The 18,679-nt window shown below is 37.7% G+C and overlaps 1 protein-coding gene across 11 annotated transcripts in view; it reads left to right on the forward strand.

Annotated features, from left to right (window-relative positions):
- LDB3 (LIM domain binding 3) overlaps positions 1-15,782 on the forward strand; it is a 127,468-nt gene extending 111,686 nt beyond the window's left edge. For all 11 annotated transcript variants that reach the window (XM_061373719.1, XM_061373716.1, XM_061373723.1 and 8 more), the window contains 5 exons: positions 4,241-4,535; positions 5,748-5,928; positions 8,133-8,253; positions 9,680-9,795; positions 11,824-15,782. In XM_061373719.1, coding sequence (XP_061229703.1) covers positions 4,241-4,535; positions 5,748-5,928; positions 8,133-8,253; positions 9,680-9,795; positions 11,824-11,913 — 803 coding nt within the window. In that variant the 3' untranslated portion in view covers positions 11,914-15,782. The remainder of the gene's footprint in view (positions 1-4,240; positions 4,536-5,747; positions 5,929-8,132; positions 8,254-9,679; positions 9,796-11,823) is intronic.
- Positions 15,783-18,679: the final 2,897 nt, after the last annotated feature.

The following is an 18,679-nucleotide window of genomic DNA, read 5'->3' on the forward strand; positions in this document are numbered from 1 at the left end:
ATTTTGTTTATACTGAAAACAATCTTGAAATTGCATTGGTAATTATCTCACTTAAATGGGAGTAATCTCCACTTTAAAGCAAAGAAAGAGTGCTACTTTGACTAATCAATGCAGTAGGAATTGGCTGCTGCTAAAAATCTTTGTTTTCTTCCTACAGGGAAAAATTTGAACTCCAAATTCTTTTCCCTTCAGAACTCGCTTTTAAAAGGAGCATACTTCTTTTCTGAACAAGGTCCACTAGATGGCAGAAAAATACCTGTGTTTCCTTTCTTGTAAGCTTTCTAAGCCTAGAATAGTGCTTCCATACAGTCTAAGCAACTCAAACGCCAGAATTATACTATGAAGTAACATGATACCTAAACGCATCATGCAAATCTTTCCTTTTAAATCCCAAGTCCTAATAGTGCTACTCATATATGTAGAAGTGCTCAAGTGTAAAGGCCTAATCTGCTCTTTTAAAAATTGGTAGAAAAATTCCCAGAGATCTCAAATGAACTTTTCACTCAATCCTTTTGCATCAAGCAAATCTTTCCTTTTAAATCCCAAGTCCTAATAGTGCTACTCATATATGTAGAAGTGCTCAAGTGTAAAGGCCTAATCTGCTCTTTTAAAAATTGGTAGAAAAATTCCCACAGATCTCAAATGAACTTTTCACTCAATCCTGCGTACCTTTAAAACTAAAACAGCAAGTTATGTACCATCTTCCATTTTAAATTCTTCTAAATAAGAATATAGATAACATAGAATCATAGAATGGTTAGAGTTAGAAAGGACCTTAAGATCATGCAGTTGTAACCCCTCTGCCATGGGCAGGGATACCTCACAGTAGACTGTGTCTCCCAAGGCTCCGTCCAGCCTGGCCTTGAACACTACCAGGGATGAAGCATTTGCCACATCTTTGGGCAACCTGTTCCAGTGCCTCACTACCCGCACAGGAAAGAACTTCCACCTTATATCTAATCTGAACTTCCATGTTGTGTTATCCGCTTTATCCGTCATCTGCTATGTACTGGAACAGTATAGAGGAAAATTTGGGGCTTCAAGGATGTGGCCAGTAAGTGTAGAACAATGAAAATCAGTTGTGATTATGAATTACATTTGCTACTGGAAAATTACGAATAACCACTACGTGTTTTACTATCAGAGGAAAACAGAAAAGGGAAATTTTTTTTCACAGTGTGAGCTATTATGTAAGACTAAAGTATTTGATTATATGACTTTATCAAATGCATCTTTGGTAACACACCTTTTGTGGAGGGAAGATATCCATTGACCACAAATGAAGAGCTGATGGGGAGAATTCCAAATTCCCCAGAAGCAAGGAATTGGCTTGCTCCTACTGCTGTTAAAAGAAACCTCTTCTGCCATTCTCTCAAGACAACAATAGTCCCATTCTTTCTTTCCTACTCTAAGAGAGTCTGAGGACTGAGTGAAACAAGGTGATAGAGGCTGGGTTACAGAATTATTGTAAGTATTCAGTTTTGAACAGTCAAGGGTCAGCTCACACAGTACTGATATTTTGATTATCTCTTCTATACCGAATCTTAGCACATTTTAACAGCAAATAGCACCTCTTTATCTGCTGCATGTATATTGGAAGACTTTGAAATACACAAACATACAAGGTGAATTTGTATGGCAGAAGCTATTAAGACGAGAGTTGTTTGAATAAGCTTGGGGTTATAACTCTAAGATAATAGAACTTCCCAGGGAAGCTATGAATGCTCCGTCCCTGGTGGTGCTCAAGGCCAGGTTGGACAGAGCCTTGGGCGACATGATGTAGTGTGAGGTGTCCCTGCCCATGGCAGGCGGGTTGGAACTTGACGATCTTGAGCTCCTATCCAACCCTAACTATTCTATGATTCTATAATAACAACTCCTTCTTAACAACAATATCTAAACTCTCCAAGTTACTGAAACCCTTCTAATACATTGCAATGACACTATTTTAAATAACAGTAATTATTTCCTGCCTGTTCATGGGGAGGAAATATGTCGTAATAAATCCAGCCTGTGAAAACAAATTAGAATGGCTGAAAAGAGAACTCACAGCAGTTACAAACACACAATATTTGTAATTTTGCAATAATTTCCCTGGTATCTTCTTTCAGCAACTGGAAAAAAAAAAAATTCTGCTTTATTTTACTGCAGCAAGTAGAAAAGATAGAGTAAAAAGAAATAGAAGGTAGAGAGAATAAGCACTTCCCCAGTGTTTATCCTTCAAAGGAGTCTAGATTAATCCAAACCCAGATAAATCATATGCTGTCTACAATGGTTGGAAGAAACTAACTGGAAAAATAAAACACTGTCATTGTGGGATTAAGGGAGAAAAAGTGAAAACCTAAGAGGTTGTAAGCATTTATGAAAGACAGTCATAGAAAAAGGTATCCTGAAAGTGGTACCTGGACTGCATTTGTTCTTCACTTCCGGAACTCTGGGTTCGAACATCTCACCATTTTGTTAGGCCCCCTGTGGGATACACTGCTGTTCTTTGCATGAGTAAGAATTGGCTCTTGGGAGAGGGAGAATCCTTTCACAAAACTGAGTGAGCTAGAAGTCACCTTATTTAATTAGAGAGCCTCATAGGTGGGAGCCTTTTGAACTCACCAATTAGAGATGAAATATTGCCTTCTAATTTTGCCTAGCTTAATACCTTAATACATAAATAGCAACAGCCTCAGGATTTAAAGAGATTGCATATAAACTCAGTTCTGAAATCTTTAAACACTGTTTACCATACCCAAGTTAAAAAAGCCTGAAGCTAAGGTGGGATACAGTTTTATGAAGCAGAAATTTTGTTGATAGCGTAGCATAAGAAAATTTTATCAAGAAGATTCATTAGCTTCAACTCTGAACTCAGTAAAAAGAAGAAAATCAGAGATCACTGGGGTGATCACAGTGGATTGATATATATGCAATTTAAGTACCTTTAATTGCCAATAATCAGTATTCTGTGTGGATGGGTGTGGGCTAAGGGAGGAGTGTTAAGTAGAACAGTCTTCTTGCCATTTAATTATGCAGAAAGATCCATGTTACACTCAGAACCTTCTTCGTTGAAATACCTTTATACCTGCAAGCTCCTTAAAACTGTAAACGTTGTATTTGATCATCATTTTATTGGCATTGTGATCTACAAGGTGCAGGGTGTTCGACTAGACTGCGGGAGAACTGACTCCTGTTCCCAAATCTGTGCTCTCTTATTTGGTCAAAACATTTCAACTCTCTAAGCTTCTGTTCCTTCTCACACAAACCAACTATCATTCACTTTATTTTCCTTGCAAAGGACAAACTGCATTTAGTGCTCCTGTACTTGGCAAAGCGAGGCAGTTTCTTGGGCAGTGACTTTAGTCTGACATTTTGAAAAGCGATGGGCAGTGGGAAAGCTTTTTGGTATGTGCAGGCTCTAGCTTCTGCTTATTTTTATGTGATAAAGCTCCACCCAAGATTAGAGCCTGGTGCATACAAACACAGGCAGTCCACTAAGATTTCATGTGATAGTCAAAGGGTGGAAGAAAGGAAGTGTAACATTTCAATTTTATATATAGGAACTGAGGCACAGAGATACTACGCTTTGCTTGAAGTTATACAGGAAGTCTGTGGGAAAGTGAAGAACTGAACAGTGATCAGTCATAACCACAAATCAGGCCTTCCTCTAAGTGCTCTTGGCTTAGTCTTGCTGGTCATGTGAGCTGAACTAGCTCCCTCAATATTGCTTCTAGTGCTCTCTATCTCTGTGTTCCTTGGTGAGTCTGTGTTTGGTGACATCTGTGGCAAATGCCACATTTTAATGAATAGAATGAGATCAAAATTCAAGCATAACTTCTTACTGAAAATTGTGGGGAATTCCATCTGAAATTTTATCGTATGATCTGGCCTATTTTTAACTTGTCTTGAATAGATTATATGGCAGTATTTGAAATTATAACAGAATTGTTATATCCATTCCTACTAGAAAATGAAGATACATCCTTAAAAATGATCTCCATAAAATCTGTAAAAGCCAGCAGACAATGACTTCTGTAATGCATGTGGATTAGAAATCAGTGACTGTGCTGATGTGCTTGGCCTCAGTCCAGAATTAAAGAGCAATATGGGACAGACCATAATTAAATGTCACCTGAAGCTTTTATTTTTTTATGTGTCACTTTTTTATGAGTACAACTGGTAAGTGTTGCTGTTTTGCCATCAAAAGAAAAGACTTTAAAATACTTCTTGCTTTCTTTTGGGATACTTGAAACAGCACCGGCACCAGTTCATTCCTACACCCCTGCCAACGCTGAGCCTGCAAGTCGCCCTCCCTGGGTAACAGATGACTCCTTTTCCCAGAAATTTGCACCTGGAAAAACCACCACCACTGTCACAAAGCACATCCTACCAAGGGGTGCTCCCGTACCATCTCCAGCCTCAACTTCTGCTTACCCATCTCCACTTTCAACTTCTTCCCAAGCTCCTGGCCGAGGAACAGTTCAGAGGGCTGAGCGTTTTCCAGCCAGCAGCCGAACTCCTCTCTGTGGGCACTGTAACAGTATAATTCGGTAAGGTCATGAGGTTTTGAAAAGGGATGAAGCAGGAAAAAATCAGAGACACTGGTTATTGTATATTAATATACAGTACCAGAGCCTAAGACTCAGTTAAATTGCCCAGCAGGGATGTCTGTTTTCTGCTTCATTAATTTAACATTTCCAGAGCTCATTTTGCTATTCTGTGGTTCACTTTTTATCATTGTAAAGTTATACGTGCTAATTGTTTTTTTCTTGGATGCTGTGGCAGATTGCCGTTTGTTTTTTTAAACAAGTTTCTGGTCCTAAGGTACCCTTTGGAGGAAGTACATATAGCTTCATTGGGAGAGTTTGGGGGCTGAGGGGAGGATAATGGAGAGAAAGTGAAGAAGACATCATTTGGAACAGCAGCCAAATGTAATTGTTGCTTTTGTGTCTGGAGAAAGATAATGCCTACGCTCTATTACCAGTGATTCATAGAATGCCTCTCCCTTCTCCTTTCCCAGTTCATTTTGCTGGACCAGCGCCCATTGTTACCCTGTGGACTGCTAACCAACTTTAAGTAATCCATGTTTAATGATAGTCTCCCCGCACTAAAAGGAGCTAGTTTGGTGGTGTGGAACTGCTGATTATTGCCCGTTATATATTCTGAAATTGAAAGATTCCAGGAATAATCACTATATCTAAATACAATCGAGAGTAAATCACCAAAATGAATTTAGTATGTCTTCAGTATAATGAAATGGCAAGCTGTCATCTGGTAGTCTGACATTTCTTGAATATGCCACATGCAGTGCTCTCTCAGATGAAAAGGAGGCAGGAGACTTGAGGAACTATTGTGAGATGTGGGTGTTTTTGTTTGGAAACTTGCCTGCTTTTTCATGCTTTCAAATAGTAGCATTATCTTCTGTGTTACAACCCTTGGCCTTTTCCTGTTGTCTTTGCAGTTCTTTACAAAGGCCACTTACAGCTATGCAGATAGGAAAATGATTTTTCTCATAGCTGTCTGTTAAATCCAATAGATATAACTAAACAATAATGAAAGATTTTAACCAATTGGCAAAGTGCATGATTAATGATCTTGAAAAAGACCATTTCTCCATTTCTGTTCAGGCTTCTGGATCTTATTTTAATGCACTTTCATGGTTTAAGTAGAATGCTATGTATGTGATGTCTAACAAAGTGGGCATGTAATCAGGGTCATTCAATGTTTTTTTTATCTATTAAGATAATTACAATTGTTTACAGGGGTCCTTTCCTGGTAGCCATGGGTCGCTCTTGGCACCCAGAAGAATTCAATTGTGCTTACTGCAAGAAATCCTTGGCTGATATGTGCTTTGTGGAAGAGCAGAATAGTGTGTACTGTGAGCGCTGTTATGAACAGTTCTTTGCACCAACCTGTGCCAGATGCCACACTAAGATCATGGGGGTAAGAGAACAAGCTTAACCCTTTCTCCAACTGCATCATTCATTGAAATAATGAAGTAGTTTAGACTGTAAGTAGTGAATGTAGACATTTAATTATTTCCCCCATTTAATAATAATTTCCCAGTCTGTGATTATTTCAGAATGAAAAACATATTATTTTATAGTAATTTTTATCTGTCGAAAATCTTGGATATTTCTGTACTGTATTCAACTCTTAGAATATGTAATCCAACTACCATCTCACTGAGTGTAAAATAAGTAACACTTCCTGGATAGTTCCTCACTACCTGATACATAGTTACCTTTTTCTATCTTTTCCTTAAGTTTATAGTAAGAGACTTGAACTGGGTTTGGGGTTTTTTTCTTACACAGGACTTAGTCTAAATTTCAACGGAAAAGTCAGTGATCGTAGGAAGGGGCGCATTGCTCTTGCTGCACCTCACTGGCAGCTAGCAACACAGCTGCTGAGAGAAATTCTGTTGACTTCTTATAGTTAAGAAAATACAGAATAAATACAAAGATCTTAATTCCAGAAAGGCAAAACCAGGTGCCAATTTTGTCTTAATGTACTCATGGTTAGGTACAAGTAAATTTGCTATACATATACCTTAGATGGTGACGAGGTTGGAATGCCATAAAATAATTTTAACAAGGTAGTTATGCCTGCAGTTACAGAGAATATATGACATGATTCTCTTAAACAAGGAAACAGTACCACAGTGGTTTTTCACTGTTTATCTGTCACCTTTTGACATCTGTCTAAATGTTAGCATTGACAGACTAGATGCTTTTCTCTCCAATGGCCAATTAGGCATGGCAGCATCAGACATCTATGGTGAAGCTCTGGCTCCAACCAACTCTTGTTTGCTGCTGCAGCAGTAATTTTACAGCAGAGTACTGACTTAACTTACTTAATTAATGCTGGCACAAATTAGTTCCCCGTTACGGATTTTCATCAGGAAAATAACAAAGATGCCAGCTGCCTCTATTTATAGTAATAAGATTTCTCAATCTGTTTTTTGCTTCTTAGGTCAGTGAGGTTCATAAATGGATCCAAACCTATTTATAAGGGATAGTTGTTTGCAAACAGTAACAGAAGTTAATGAATCTCAAATGGTGGCTCTCTCATGATATATATGGCAAACATAAATAAGTCTATTTTGTCTATTCACTCGATGGAAGAGGACTTCAATCCCTTTTGTCATAGCCAATGGAGATTAAAAATAATCTTTAGAAGAGAATAAGAGTCTAAGTATCTAGCTGGAAGCAATGTAAAATAGGATCTAGATTCCCAGCTGGTGTAAATCTATGCTGTTTCACTAAAGTTAATGAAGTTAAATTAATTTGCACCTGTTATGCACCCCTCTGAAAACTGGACTGTTTGGCAGAGATATATTGTTGAACAACATCTTGGGTACAACTAAGATTGAAAAGTTAGCAGAGCTTACTACAGGAGGTTTTGGACTTGGAGGGCTTCTGTGTGACAAGATAGTAATGAAGCAGTCAGTAACAGACATTGATCTATACTGGATAAAAGAAAGAAGCTGATAAAAATCTGGACAGTCAGTTGAAGAGAATATCAGTTGCACAAAATTTGTTTTTCTGTGCTGAGCACATGGCCTAGGAACAGACAACACGGACTCATTTCCACTGATCACACACATTAAAATCTAAGAACCTATTTTTCAGATTATTATTTTTTTTAGATTTTCACATTAGTTTATGAAGCATTCTTCTGAGCAGCTTACAGAAATTAGTACATAATGTAAGTTACTTTGAAACATCAGAATTAAAATATTATCACCTCCATGCATTTCTTGGTCTCAGAAAGAAAATTATGCTTTAAAATGTATTTAACAAATCATACTCTTGCATTGAAGAGTTCATACTAGTCATGTCAAAACAAAGGAGAAAATAATCAGAATCTTTGTGCAGAATCTCTCCTGCAACAATGACTGGGCATGTTGATACAAACAGCTGGCTGAACTATGTTGTTTCATTTTGGCAAATATGTTGTTCCAGAAAGTTTGCAGTCCTATTTCCTCTTTCTCTCCAAAGGAGCCCAATTTCTGTCATACTTCTTTCTTTTGAGGGGGGGGGATTGGGAAAAATTTAGAGCATCTCTGCCCTCTGTTTGTTCTCCAGTAGGTAGCTACAGGACATGTTATTCCACTGGAGATTTCTGTTTGTTTGTTTGCTTTACAGGAAGTGATGCATGCCCTAAGACAGACTTGGCACACAAGTTGCTTTGTCTGTGCAGCTTGTAAGATGCCATTTGGGAATAGCCTCTTTCACATGGAGGATGGGGAACCTTACTGTGAGAAAGGTACGGCAAACTGGACAGTTCTGCTCAGTAATCATGTGCTTCATGTTTTATGGAAGCAACATAAGAATAAAGCAGCTGAACAAAATAAAATCGGTTACCCATCCAGCATGGATTTTGTTTCCACTCTCCACATATACAAGTGTTTTCCTTGTGTTTTCCACTTTACATGATAGACTGGCAGAGCCACTGGTCTTTTGCCTCTATGTCCCAGAATGCTTACCTCATTTCTCCCCTTCACATATTATGATACTTACCTTCCACTTCTCTCCCTGCACTTTTCCCCCTCTCCCCCTCCCTTTCCTGGTAGATTCTGCTCACCAGAAATCTACATGTGACTGGGTGAAAAATTCTTCTTTAGGATTCTGGTAGCTCTTCTAGACAGTATGTGTGGGTTGCTGCCCACATTCTCTGTACTAAAGTTGCTTGAATTATGACTTCTGGTACTGCTGTCTCACCCTAAAACTGATCAACAAACATATATGAAAAGATAGCTCTGTTAGATGTGCAACACATGGTAGTGCAGATTTTTTTTTCTGAGTGTTGCAACAAATGAACTGCTTCTTGCCAGCTAAGAAAGGAAGAGCCTTCCAAACTATGGAAAGTGTAATATAGTTTAATAAATGGCACTTGCCATGCAAATGAGTTGCATGACATGGTCAGGAAGCGGGTTAAGGTTTAAGTGATATTCCCACTGCTAGCCCTGTGTTGTCTATCTAATCAGCTTCTGGCCTCTTCCTCTCTGGAGATTCCTTCCTTATGGTTGTGCAAATCAAATTTTACAAATCAGAGTAACTCTCAGTGAAGAATGAAAACCATACAGCATGACTGACTTGGCACCTACCCATTAGAATCAGAGGGCTTGCCATAACCTCTAGTGACTCATGAATTCCATATACCTTTTGAATTTCTGCTGATCTTTTTCAATGCCAAATCTTTCAGACTGCAGTTGATATTCAAAGTAAAGATGTATTAACCATCCAGTATGGGGTTTCCACACTATTCTCTCTTATTGCAGAGAAAACATAAATCCAGTCACAGAAACTTACATTATGCTTCTATACCACCCTTAAATGGTATTAATTGTGGCCATTAAATTGTGTTTTGTGTGACTGTATTTGCCCTTATTAATAGCTTCCTCATGCATTAACTTAAAACTGGGAGAAACATAACTTTGTATTTCATGATTTTTTTTGTTTCCAGTGCTTGTGATGACAGCTGTCATGCTGATGTGGGCTTTTGCACTGAGTTAGTATTTAAGTAATGAAAGAAAAGAAAAGAAACAGATTTCAGTGTGTTTCAGTGAATGTAGGAAGAAACTGAGCAAAAAACAATAAAAAATTGATCCTCTGGAAGCTTTCTATTTCTCTTGGATTTAATACAATTATGTTAAGAGCTTGTTCTAAGTTTGCTTTTTGTTTTATTTTAGATTATATTGCTTTGTTCAGCACAAAATGCCATGGCTGTGATTTTCCTGTTGAAGCTGGAGATAAATTCATCGAAGCACTTGGACACACTTGGCATGATACCTGCTTCATTTGTGCTGTAGGTTCTATACCAAATACTATCTCATTTCTTTATAAATTGTGAAGTAACATCAGAAGACCTGAAAGCAAGAATGACTAACATATGACTAAGAATGCAGAGGGATTGAATTTCATTTTTTACTTGCAGATGGAGGATGGGAATCATTTTCTCCTCCATAAACTTTTACTAGAATTATTATATTTGACCATCACAACTGAGTGCTTTCTAATAAATAATCCAGTTTTAGAGAGTACATACAGTAATATATACCAGTATTGCTGTTCCTCTTTCCAGTGTTTACCGAATAAAGATAAAGCAGGATTTAAAATAAATTAACACCATACCCAACAGTATAGCCACAATTTTACTTACAAAGCAGTGCAGTTCATACTTCCATGCAAAATGCTTGTTGAAACTTGTAAAAAGAAGTCTGCTTAGTGAGAATGAATAGTAATTAGCATAGAAGTTGGTCAAACTCATCAATCTGTGGTGTATGTACAGCTATGTAGTGTGGCCAAATTCCCACACTCTGCACACAAAATAGTAAAATCCATATGACAAACAGTACTCTTCATATGGTTCTAACACAGCTGTGCTACTCTGCAATGTATCATTCCTAAGGTAATAATATCTAGAGCCTCTAATTAACTAAAAATAGTATGCTGGCCACGCCAAAAATAACAGTGACAATTTGTAATGTTGGTTAACTTTAAAATTTAGCTTCAAGAGTAGAAAGTATAAAAATGTTTATAAATATCTTAAAGCTAAATGAGCTACTGGTCTCTTAAGGTACATGGAAGTGAGTGACAGAAAAAAATTCCTTTGAAAACTGAAGTCTTTTTGAAACTCTAACATAGAAAGGAATACTAAGACAGTGAGTTTCCTTCCCAAATTAACAGCTATTAGTCACTTATAAGAGACATTTTCTCTGAGTATTTCATGTTCTTTTTTGTAAGTTCATTTAACTGCATTCTTATGTATTTATTTAAATTGGCAACCCAATTTTCTGTGGAGGCGATAGTTTTGTTAATGCAGTTCTCACAGCATTTTTTTGTTAGGCACTAACTTAATTTCTTTCAGAGGGTTAAGTCAAATGCAAATAAACACATAACTCTTAATTTCTAGCATGCTATCCCCATATCTTTTCACATGATTTTTCTTCCACTTGCAGAAGTACATCACTGATGTCACTCACTGGTCTTAAGCCTGCCATAAGCATTATGCACAACATTTATTCTTATTCCTAGTTTCTCATGTATGGACTTTCTTAAGTGATTCTAGTCAACTCTGACCTTGCAAGCGGTGTTGCAGTACCCTGTGTAGATACCTATACAATTCAAAGGTTGTTTAAGCTTATCTAAGCCTGGGCTGCCCTGCCTGGGCCATGCATTCTCAAGTGCTTTGTTATGTCAACACCAGCACTTCAGCAGCCAGGCAGAGAACTCTTATCAGTTCAAGAATAACCTGGTAAGAATAAGTAATTAGTTTTCAGTGATACTGGGTGTCCAAATGACTCACATCTTGATCTCATAAGCACCCATACTAAGACAAAGTAATAACAGGAATGAGTATCTAATGGTACCATGGAAGGATGGTACCTCTGGGACCATGACACCTAACCAGAGCTTTTGAAAAATCATACATGAAAAGATAAGAAGCTAGGTCTTAGATGAGCTAGCTGCATGTGCTTGAGTGTTTCACTCTCCTTTGACAGTCTGCACAAACACTACTGGGACATGCTGGAGCTGCCGGGGGGATTGTGTGCCCTTTTTTAATAGAAACTAGTGAATTTAGTGGTTAGTGATGGCAAGAAAGTAGAGAGAGAGCAGAAGAAAAGCAGATGCAAACCAGAGCCTAACCTTAACATGGAGTAGGAAAACTACCAAGGCATGCACTTTGATCCTGGAAATCAGATGCACTTCTGCCAAAGGAATGTGTAGGCAGAAGAGAAATACAGTTGTAATAATCATGTCTTTCTCCCTCTCTCTCTCTTTTTTCTTCCTTTTTTTTTTAATAATTCCTGATTGTATTTATTATTAATTCTAGGTATGCCATGTGAATTTGGAAGGTCAGCCATTCTACTCCAAGAAGGATAAGCCACTGTGCAAGAAGCATGCCCACGCCATCAATGTTTAAATGGAGTTGGTAGTTAGTAATGCTGAAAAAAACCCAGATGGCTAACTGGGCAGTTATAAAGTTGATAACCATGGCTAGCATTTCTTTTGGTAAAATCTAGGAAGTTGGTGCTTCTGAAGTTTAACCTCTTTTGTAAAAGCAGGACATGCTTTTGGAAGGTTCCTACAGAAACCTACTGAATGAATAATCAAAGCATATGAACTAGAGCAACAGTTGGGGAAAAATAATGCAATTAACTAAAAACTGGAATATAAAAAGTAATATGCAAATACAATTTCAAATTAATTACCCACAGCAGTTTTATTCCTTAGACCACACACTAGTGTTTAAGAACAACTGGAAAAGACCTTTTGTAATAAGCCATTTTCTTTCATAACAAGAATGAGTAAGTGCCACATGTACAATAAACTGTAGAAACAAAGGCCATAGGTTTCCAACGAAAATAAATAGATTAGGGTTTCCTCTATGAAAAGTGAGTGCTATTCCATTATGTTGTGGTGCCACCTCATAGCATCAAACATTTTAGATTCTTTATAAATATGAATTCTGCCTTGAAATCCATATGTAGTTGAGAAGCCTAGGAGATAAACCATAACTTAGTTTGAAAATAAAGTGGAAACAGAATAATTCCTTCCATAGCCCAGTAAGACTGAGAAAAGCACGTTGGGTCCATCTTACTAGCACTTGGCTTATACATGCACAATAGATTAGTTCATTTTCAAATCCTCATCGAAAAGGACAACTGACTTTCTCCAAATTACTCCTACATTGAATGGAATAGAACTGGCTGGAAAGGCCAGCTTTTAATTCAAAACCAGTTTTCCTTTCCTGTTGCTTTGGTTTCTAATTCCCATTGGTATCAGTGGGAAGTAGGAATCTATGTATGGACCTTCATGTTGATGAACACAGAAAACAAGCATCCATCTAGCACAGCTAGGAAGTGGGAGATAGCTCACAAAAGTTCCCTACTGTGTCCCATATAGTTAGAAAAAGGGTATCTTTTTCTTTTTTCCCTAAATTAATGTCGATTAAAAATTCCTAAGGGAGCATAATGGGCACACACTCTTCATCACTTTTACTAGTTTAAATGTGACACATCCTGAATTGTCGTAGTTATTTGCCACTGTAAAACAGTAGATAGTATCTGACAATGAGGATAACCATGAAGTCATCTTTTCTAATACTTTTAAAACAACTTTGAAGTTGTCCGAACAGTTATTTATAAATTTTTATTTTTTTTTAAAGAGCAATACTTGTACTACTGATAATACTTCTGAATTTTGAATTCTAAATATCAGTGACTTTTGTATTGGAGATAGCAGTCTAAGTTAAAATGGAAGGGCTGATCGCTACTCAAGTTTTATTTATTTCTTTAAGTGAGAATTATGATGCGTGTACTGACAGCCTGCAGCATTTTGAATTCACTAATTTTGGATTAGTGTTTCTGAGGCTGAGGATGCATTCTATGGGCCACATTCTGGTGCCATCTACACCCTATTTTACTTTTTTTGAGTAACAAGAAATTGCAGAGCATTGTCTGCCTTTTCCCTCCTATGGGTAATGCCCATTTTAAGGAAATGGTTGAGTCTTTAAAGGGATTAAGAACTACCCAAAGCTTGGGGGCAGAAGAATAAAAGAAATTTGGAGCTCTAGTATGAGAGTTATGTTAGTTGCAAGCAGTCTGCATCTTGGACAAAAATAACAACCTGAACTGCCTGTGGCAGTTTTGATATGTATTACCTGTAATTTATTCAGTGGGTATCTTGGTACCTTAGTTCTCATTGATCTTAGCAGTGATCTGATCTGAGTGCTACAGGGTTAGATTTTTGTGTGCATGAATTATTCTAAACCACTAGTACATTATATGCAAAGCCCTTTTTTTAATATAACAAGCAAATTTTCTGTTTTCAGTTGGTGCTGGGCTGGTGTGACTATGGTTCCATTGATCACAAAATCCAAAGATCTAGCTCGTAATATTCTCTAGAGGAATAAATTGTAATCATGGAAGTATTTTTTTCACTCATATTTGACTTCATTGAATACTTTTTCATAACAGTGAGACAATTCCAGATTTCCTTTTAATTTTTTGGCTGTAATTCAACAAAATGGTGTTTATTATTCTCTGTTATGTAAGAAAATGCACATCAGCATTTTATATATTAAGACTGCATTGAAGATTTCTGTGTTACCCACTGACTAGGACTAGTCTCTGACTATGAGCATCGAACAGGGAGTCAGGCTCCTTGGGTGGACACAAAATGCTAAGACTTGTGATGCCTCAGAATGTCATGTGTGAAATTTCATTAATTTTAATCTGCATGTGTGTATATGTGTGTCTCTCTCCACCTTCCCCCTCAAAGTCCTAAAAGCTCTCTCTTCACTGGTGGTGTAAAGGAAGCATTTTAGGAGATGACCAGAGATGGAGGTATGCAGCTTAGGCAGGGGTACAGTCTGTGAGGAGATGGTGGTAGGCAGCACACCTGGGATTGCCTCCATGTTCATGTGGGAGCCCAGATTGCCAGCTGAAGTGGTCCAGGTCAGCCTGTGAGCTGCTGCAGTGGACAGGGGTGTGGGAGGCAAGAATCTTAAGTGTGGGCAGGGGAAGGGGGGCTTAGATCAAATAAAGGAGAGCACCTGTGGCAGCCAGAATGTAGGGGCTCTGGGGGCCCCTGGTCGAGTGTGAAAAGATGACACATTGAGGAGACTGGAAGCCCTTAGTGAAGCTGATGTCAGAGGAGGGGGAATAGCTAGGTAAGGCCAGTTTCACTAAGTTGACATGTTAGATAGTTGGGGTGGGGCAGAGGGGTTTAGAGGGTAATAGCCAGGGTGACTGACTGCAGTCAGGGAAAGGGCTTGAAGCAAGAAATTAGGGCACAAGTAGCTTGCAAGTTACTTGTAAGCTTGTAAGCAAAGTAAACTTACAAGCTTACAGCCCAGAGAGATAATATGCTTACAGAAAGGGTGAGCAAGGGAAATACAGGATCCAATCTAGTAAATTCGAGGTCAGTACAGCAGAAAGGTGAATGCAATGTCTGTAAGTGTAGCTGAGCTAGCTTGCAGTGTGGCAACAGTGAAAATGCAGCAGCACTGACTTCAATGGGAACCGTACTAGCTTGAGAGAGTCCTGAAAATTTCCTTGGGCAGATAACCTGCATTGTAATACATGCCCTGACTCCAGCTGGTGTCTGAGCAAGTGAGATTAAAGCTAGTTTACATATCACTATATGAGGTACACTGGTATCTCTGAATGAAGAACAGAGATACCCTGAGGATTATCATGTAATAAATTTCCTGTTTTGACTTGTGCTGCTTCATAATATGGTCCAAAAAATAGGGAATCCACTTACCTGCCCTTGATATCTATATTACGATATAACTTTTGCACATATCTGAACCAGAAATTTGTGAAGAATAATGTAGTATTTTGACTTTCACAGGGGTAGAATACTGCTGACACTCTTTTGTCACGTCACCTTTGTGATATGGAGGGGGAAAGATGCATAGACATATGTAATTCAGAATAGGGCCTTTCAACTATCACTGAATGTACACTCTGTACAAAAATAAGCAAGATGAATAATGTATACTTGTTTACGGGTTAGGTCTTGTAATAGATGCCAGGGACAAGTTCTAAGTTCCTCTAAATATTTCTTTTCATTCAAATTAAGGTCAGGTTTTACATAATAAAGATACTGTACCCCTGAATGACCAAATAAAAAGACCAGTCTTTTATCTAATTAAAAAATGTTCAATAACTTTTCAGTCAAATTCTGCAAAAATGGTCTTAATGCTTTTTCTTCTGTTCTTTTTGAGGAACAGGGTAAATAAAATGTTTCCAAAGAAGACTGCTTTTATTACCTGAAAAATAACCCCACTCATTATTTTTTCTTTTTAGAAGTTAGTTTTTACTACATTGGGTTTACGCATTACACATTTCTAAAATCAGTTCAAAACAAGGAAAAAATATTTTCTTTTGGTCCTTCAGTGGTCAGTACTTTTGGTGAAATGTTTTTTTAAAGACTATTTGTATTTATGTTTAATAATGTGAAAGTCCACTGCACTGAATACACTCATTAGTGTCTACTGCTGGGCACCCTAACGTTTATTTGTAGCACTTGTCTCCTGGTAGCAGATCTTAATTTCTTTAGTGTTTATAAACACCAGAATTTGAAAATGAGTGGTTTCTTGCCTGCAGTGATCATATTAGAAGTCTAGGTTTTATAATATATTGACATGTTGACTTGATGCCACAAGTGCCCTTGCTTTTAGATGCATTTATTTTTCCTAAGTTCCTAGTTATTTCAGAAACAGAATGTAGTGTGGTTTATGAGGTGTGAGTAACTACCTTGCATGGATTACCTGTGCCAACATGAATAAAAGTCTAGTATTAAAAGCAATGTGCAAATACAGTTAAAGCTTTATGATTTGGGCATATTTATTAATATGGCATGTGAACAGCTGGCAGCTTTCAGCCATGTAATACTGATAAGAAAGCATACACAAGCTTGTTCTCTCTACTTTGGACCTGAAAATAAAAAATAAAAGCACTGGTTTCAAATTTGTCATGTATCAATCTTGAATTTTTTGTTATTCAGATAATACTGTTTTAAACAAATGCTGATGATTGGAGGGCTGGAGCACCTCTTCTGTGAAGGCAGGATGAGAGAATTGGGCTTGTTCAGCCTGGAGAAGGTTCTGGGGAGGCCTTAGAGCAGCTTCCAGTGCCTAAAAGGGGCCTACATGAAATCTGGAGGGTGACTTGCTACAAGGGCATTTAGTAATAGGACAAGGGGGAATGGCTTCGAACTGGAAGAGTGTAGGTTTAGATTAGATACAAGGAAGAAGTTCTTCACTGTGAGGGTGGTGAGGCACTGGAACAGGTTGCTCAAAGTATTTGTGGCTGCCCCATCCCTGGCAGTGTTCAAGGCCAAGCTGGATGGGGCTCTGAGCAACCTGGTTTAGTGGAAGGTTTCCCTGCCCATGCAGGGGGTCTGAACTGGATGATATTTAAGGTCCCTTCCAACCCAAACCATTCTGTGATTATATGATGGTGTTAGTCTGCTTAAAAAAATGTAGTGTACTAACAGTACATGTTGTAACTTAGCAAGGCTTGTATAGTCGTAGACCTTATTGTGTCAACAAATACTGTTTATAGTAACTTTTATCAGGAATGGGTAAATTCTGTCTTAGGTTACATTGATGCATCTGAGAACAGTTTGATTGCATACGTTCAGGTGAGTGTTCTTCCACTTCTTAGCAGAAGTGACTTAATACACAAAAAGCTTTAAACATCTTCATTGAGCTCTAGTGCTGAGAAATACTTCCAAATGAAAGAATAGCTTTGTTATAACTGTGTGGTTTATAAAAACACCCATTTTGAGCATTCCTAATGCACACCCCTCAGGAATGCAGGATTTTTAAAGATATAAGTAATTATATTAAACCTAATTAAGAAGTTAGATAATAAATGGACAGACTTGGCTTTAGATAGCATTACAAAGTACAGCATCAGTAATCACAACTTTGTGCACTTTGATTTTATTTTACAGCCCTAATTTCTGTTTACAATGTGCGCAAGGAAAAACACAAATCAAAAGAATGACCAGAACATCTGCAGTTTTCTGACAGTTTGCAATTGCTGGTTTTCAGATTGTCCGTTCTGACCTTTGACCTTTGCACAAGACAGTGATCCCTAAACTGTGCACTGTGATCCCCAGAGAGTACAGCTGTTTGAAGTGGAAGCAATAGAGGCAAAAGCATAGCACTGTGCCAGCTAAAGGGTGCAGAAAGTGTATAGAGCAAAGTTCGCTAGAAAAGGACACAGTGCAAAATAGTTTGACAAGAGTTGCAGTAAAAGGTTCTTAATAGAACTGAGATGATGGTTTGCTCCAAAAAAAAGTGGTGATTTCAAATCTACAGGCTTTGGCATTGTTTCCCTGTCCAGTCCCGTCTGCCCTCCCACACCCCCCCATCATGAATCTTAAATTCAGCCAGTTTCTGTTGATTAAGAAAGGAAGGAATGTGTGAATAAGATTGCTGAAACCATTATTGAATACACAATGAAATGCTTTGTTCTCCCAGCCAAATCAGAGTTATGGATGAGATTCAGATTATATTTAGACATAAATTCTGTGCTGTATGCCTATAAAACATGCCTTGGATTGCTGTTAAAAATACAGTTCCTCCTCCTTTTAGGAAGATTACATCAAAAGAAAACAGTAACAAATGTGTTGTACTAATAAGGACTGTCAGACTGAGTCACAAGACTTTTCTGTGTAATAAGGAGAAGCGGAATGAAATTTTTTTGAAGGAAGCTAAACTTCTGAACAAAACGTTTTTTCTTGAAAAGTTTCTAGATTTTAACTGTTAAGGGAATAATAAATTAGTATGCATCAGTATCATTGATAAATCTGCCTCCACCTCAAAAGTATTTTATAATCTTACTACTTTAGAAATCAGATTATTTTCATTCATGACAAAGACGTTATGGAAATTTTTCTGCTTCCTCTTAGTTTTCCTATGTGTAGTGCTATTGAAAACAAGTTGAGGCCTTTCTGAAACTGATTTAATGATTTATTCTTCTTTTAATTAGAAGATCTAGATAAAAGTACATCTTTGAATTGGATAAATCTGATGGTCCTTCCAGTGGCTGTGGAATGAATACTGCTCCTACAAGAAAGCTAAAGAATTTACTGGTTTTCTGGAATGTTTTATTCTTATATTGAATGGGATGTTTTGGATTTTTAGGAAGATTAATAAATATCCA

Source organism: Neopsephotus bourkii, unplaced genomic scaffold (assembly GCF_033783945.1).
Source record: "Neopsephotus bourkii isolate Nb327-2 ecotype Australia unplaced genomic scaffold, CSIRO-AGI_Nbou_v1 NB_1634, whole genome shotgun sequence".
Classification (NCBI taxonomy): Eukaryota; Metazoa; Chordata; class Aves; order Psittaciformes; family Psittacidae; genus Neopsephotus; species Neopsephotus bourkii.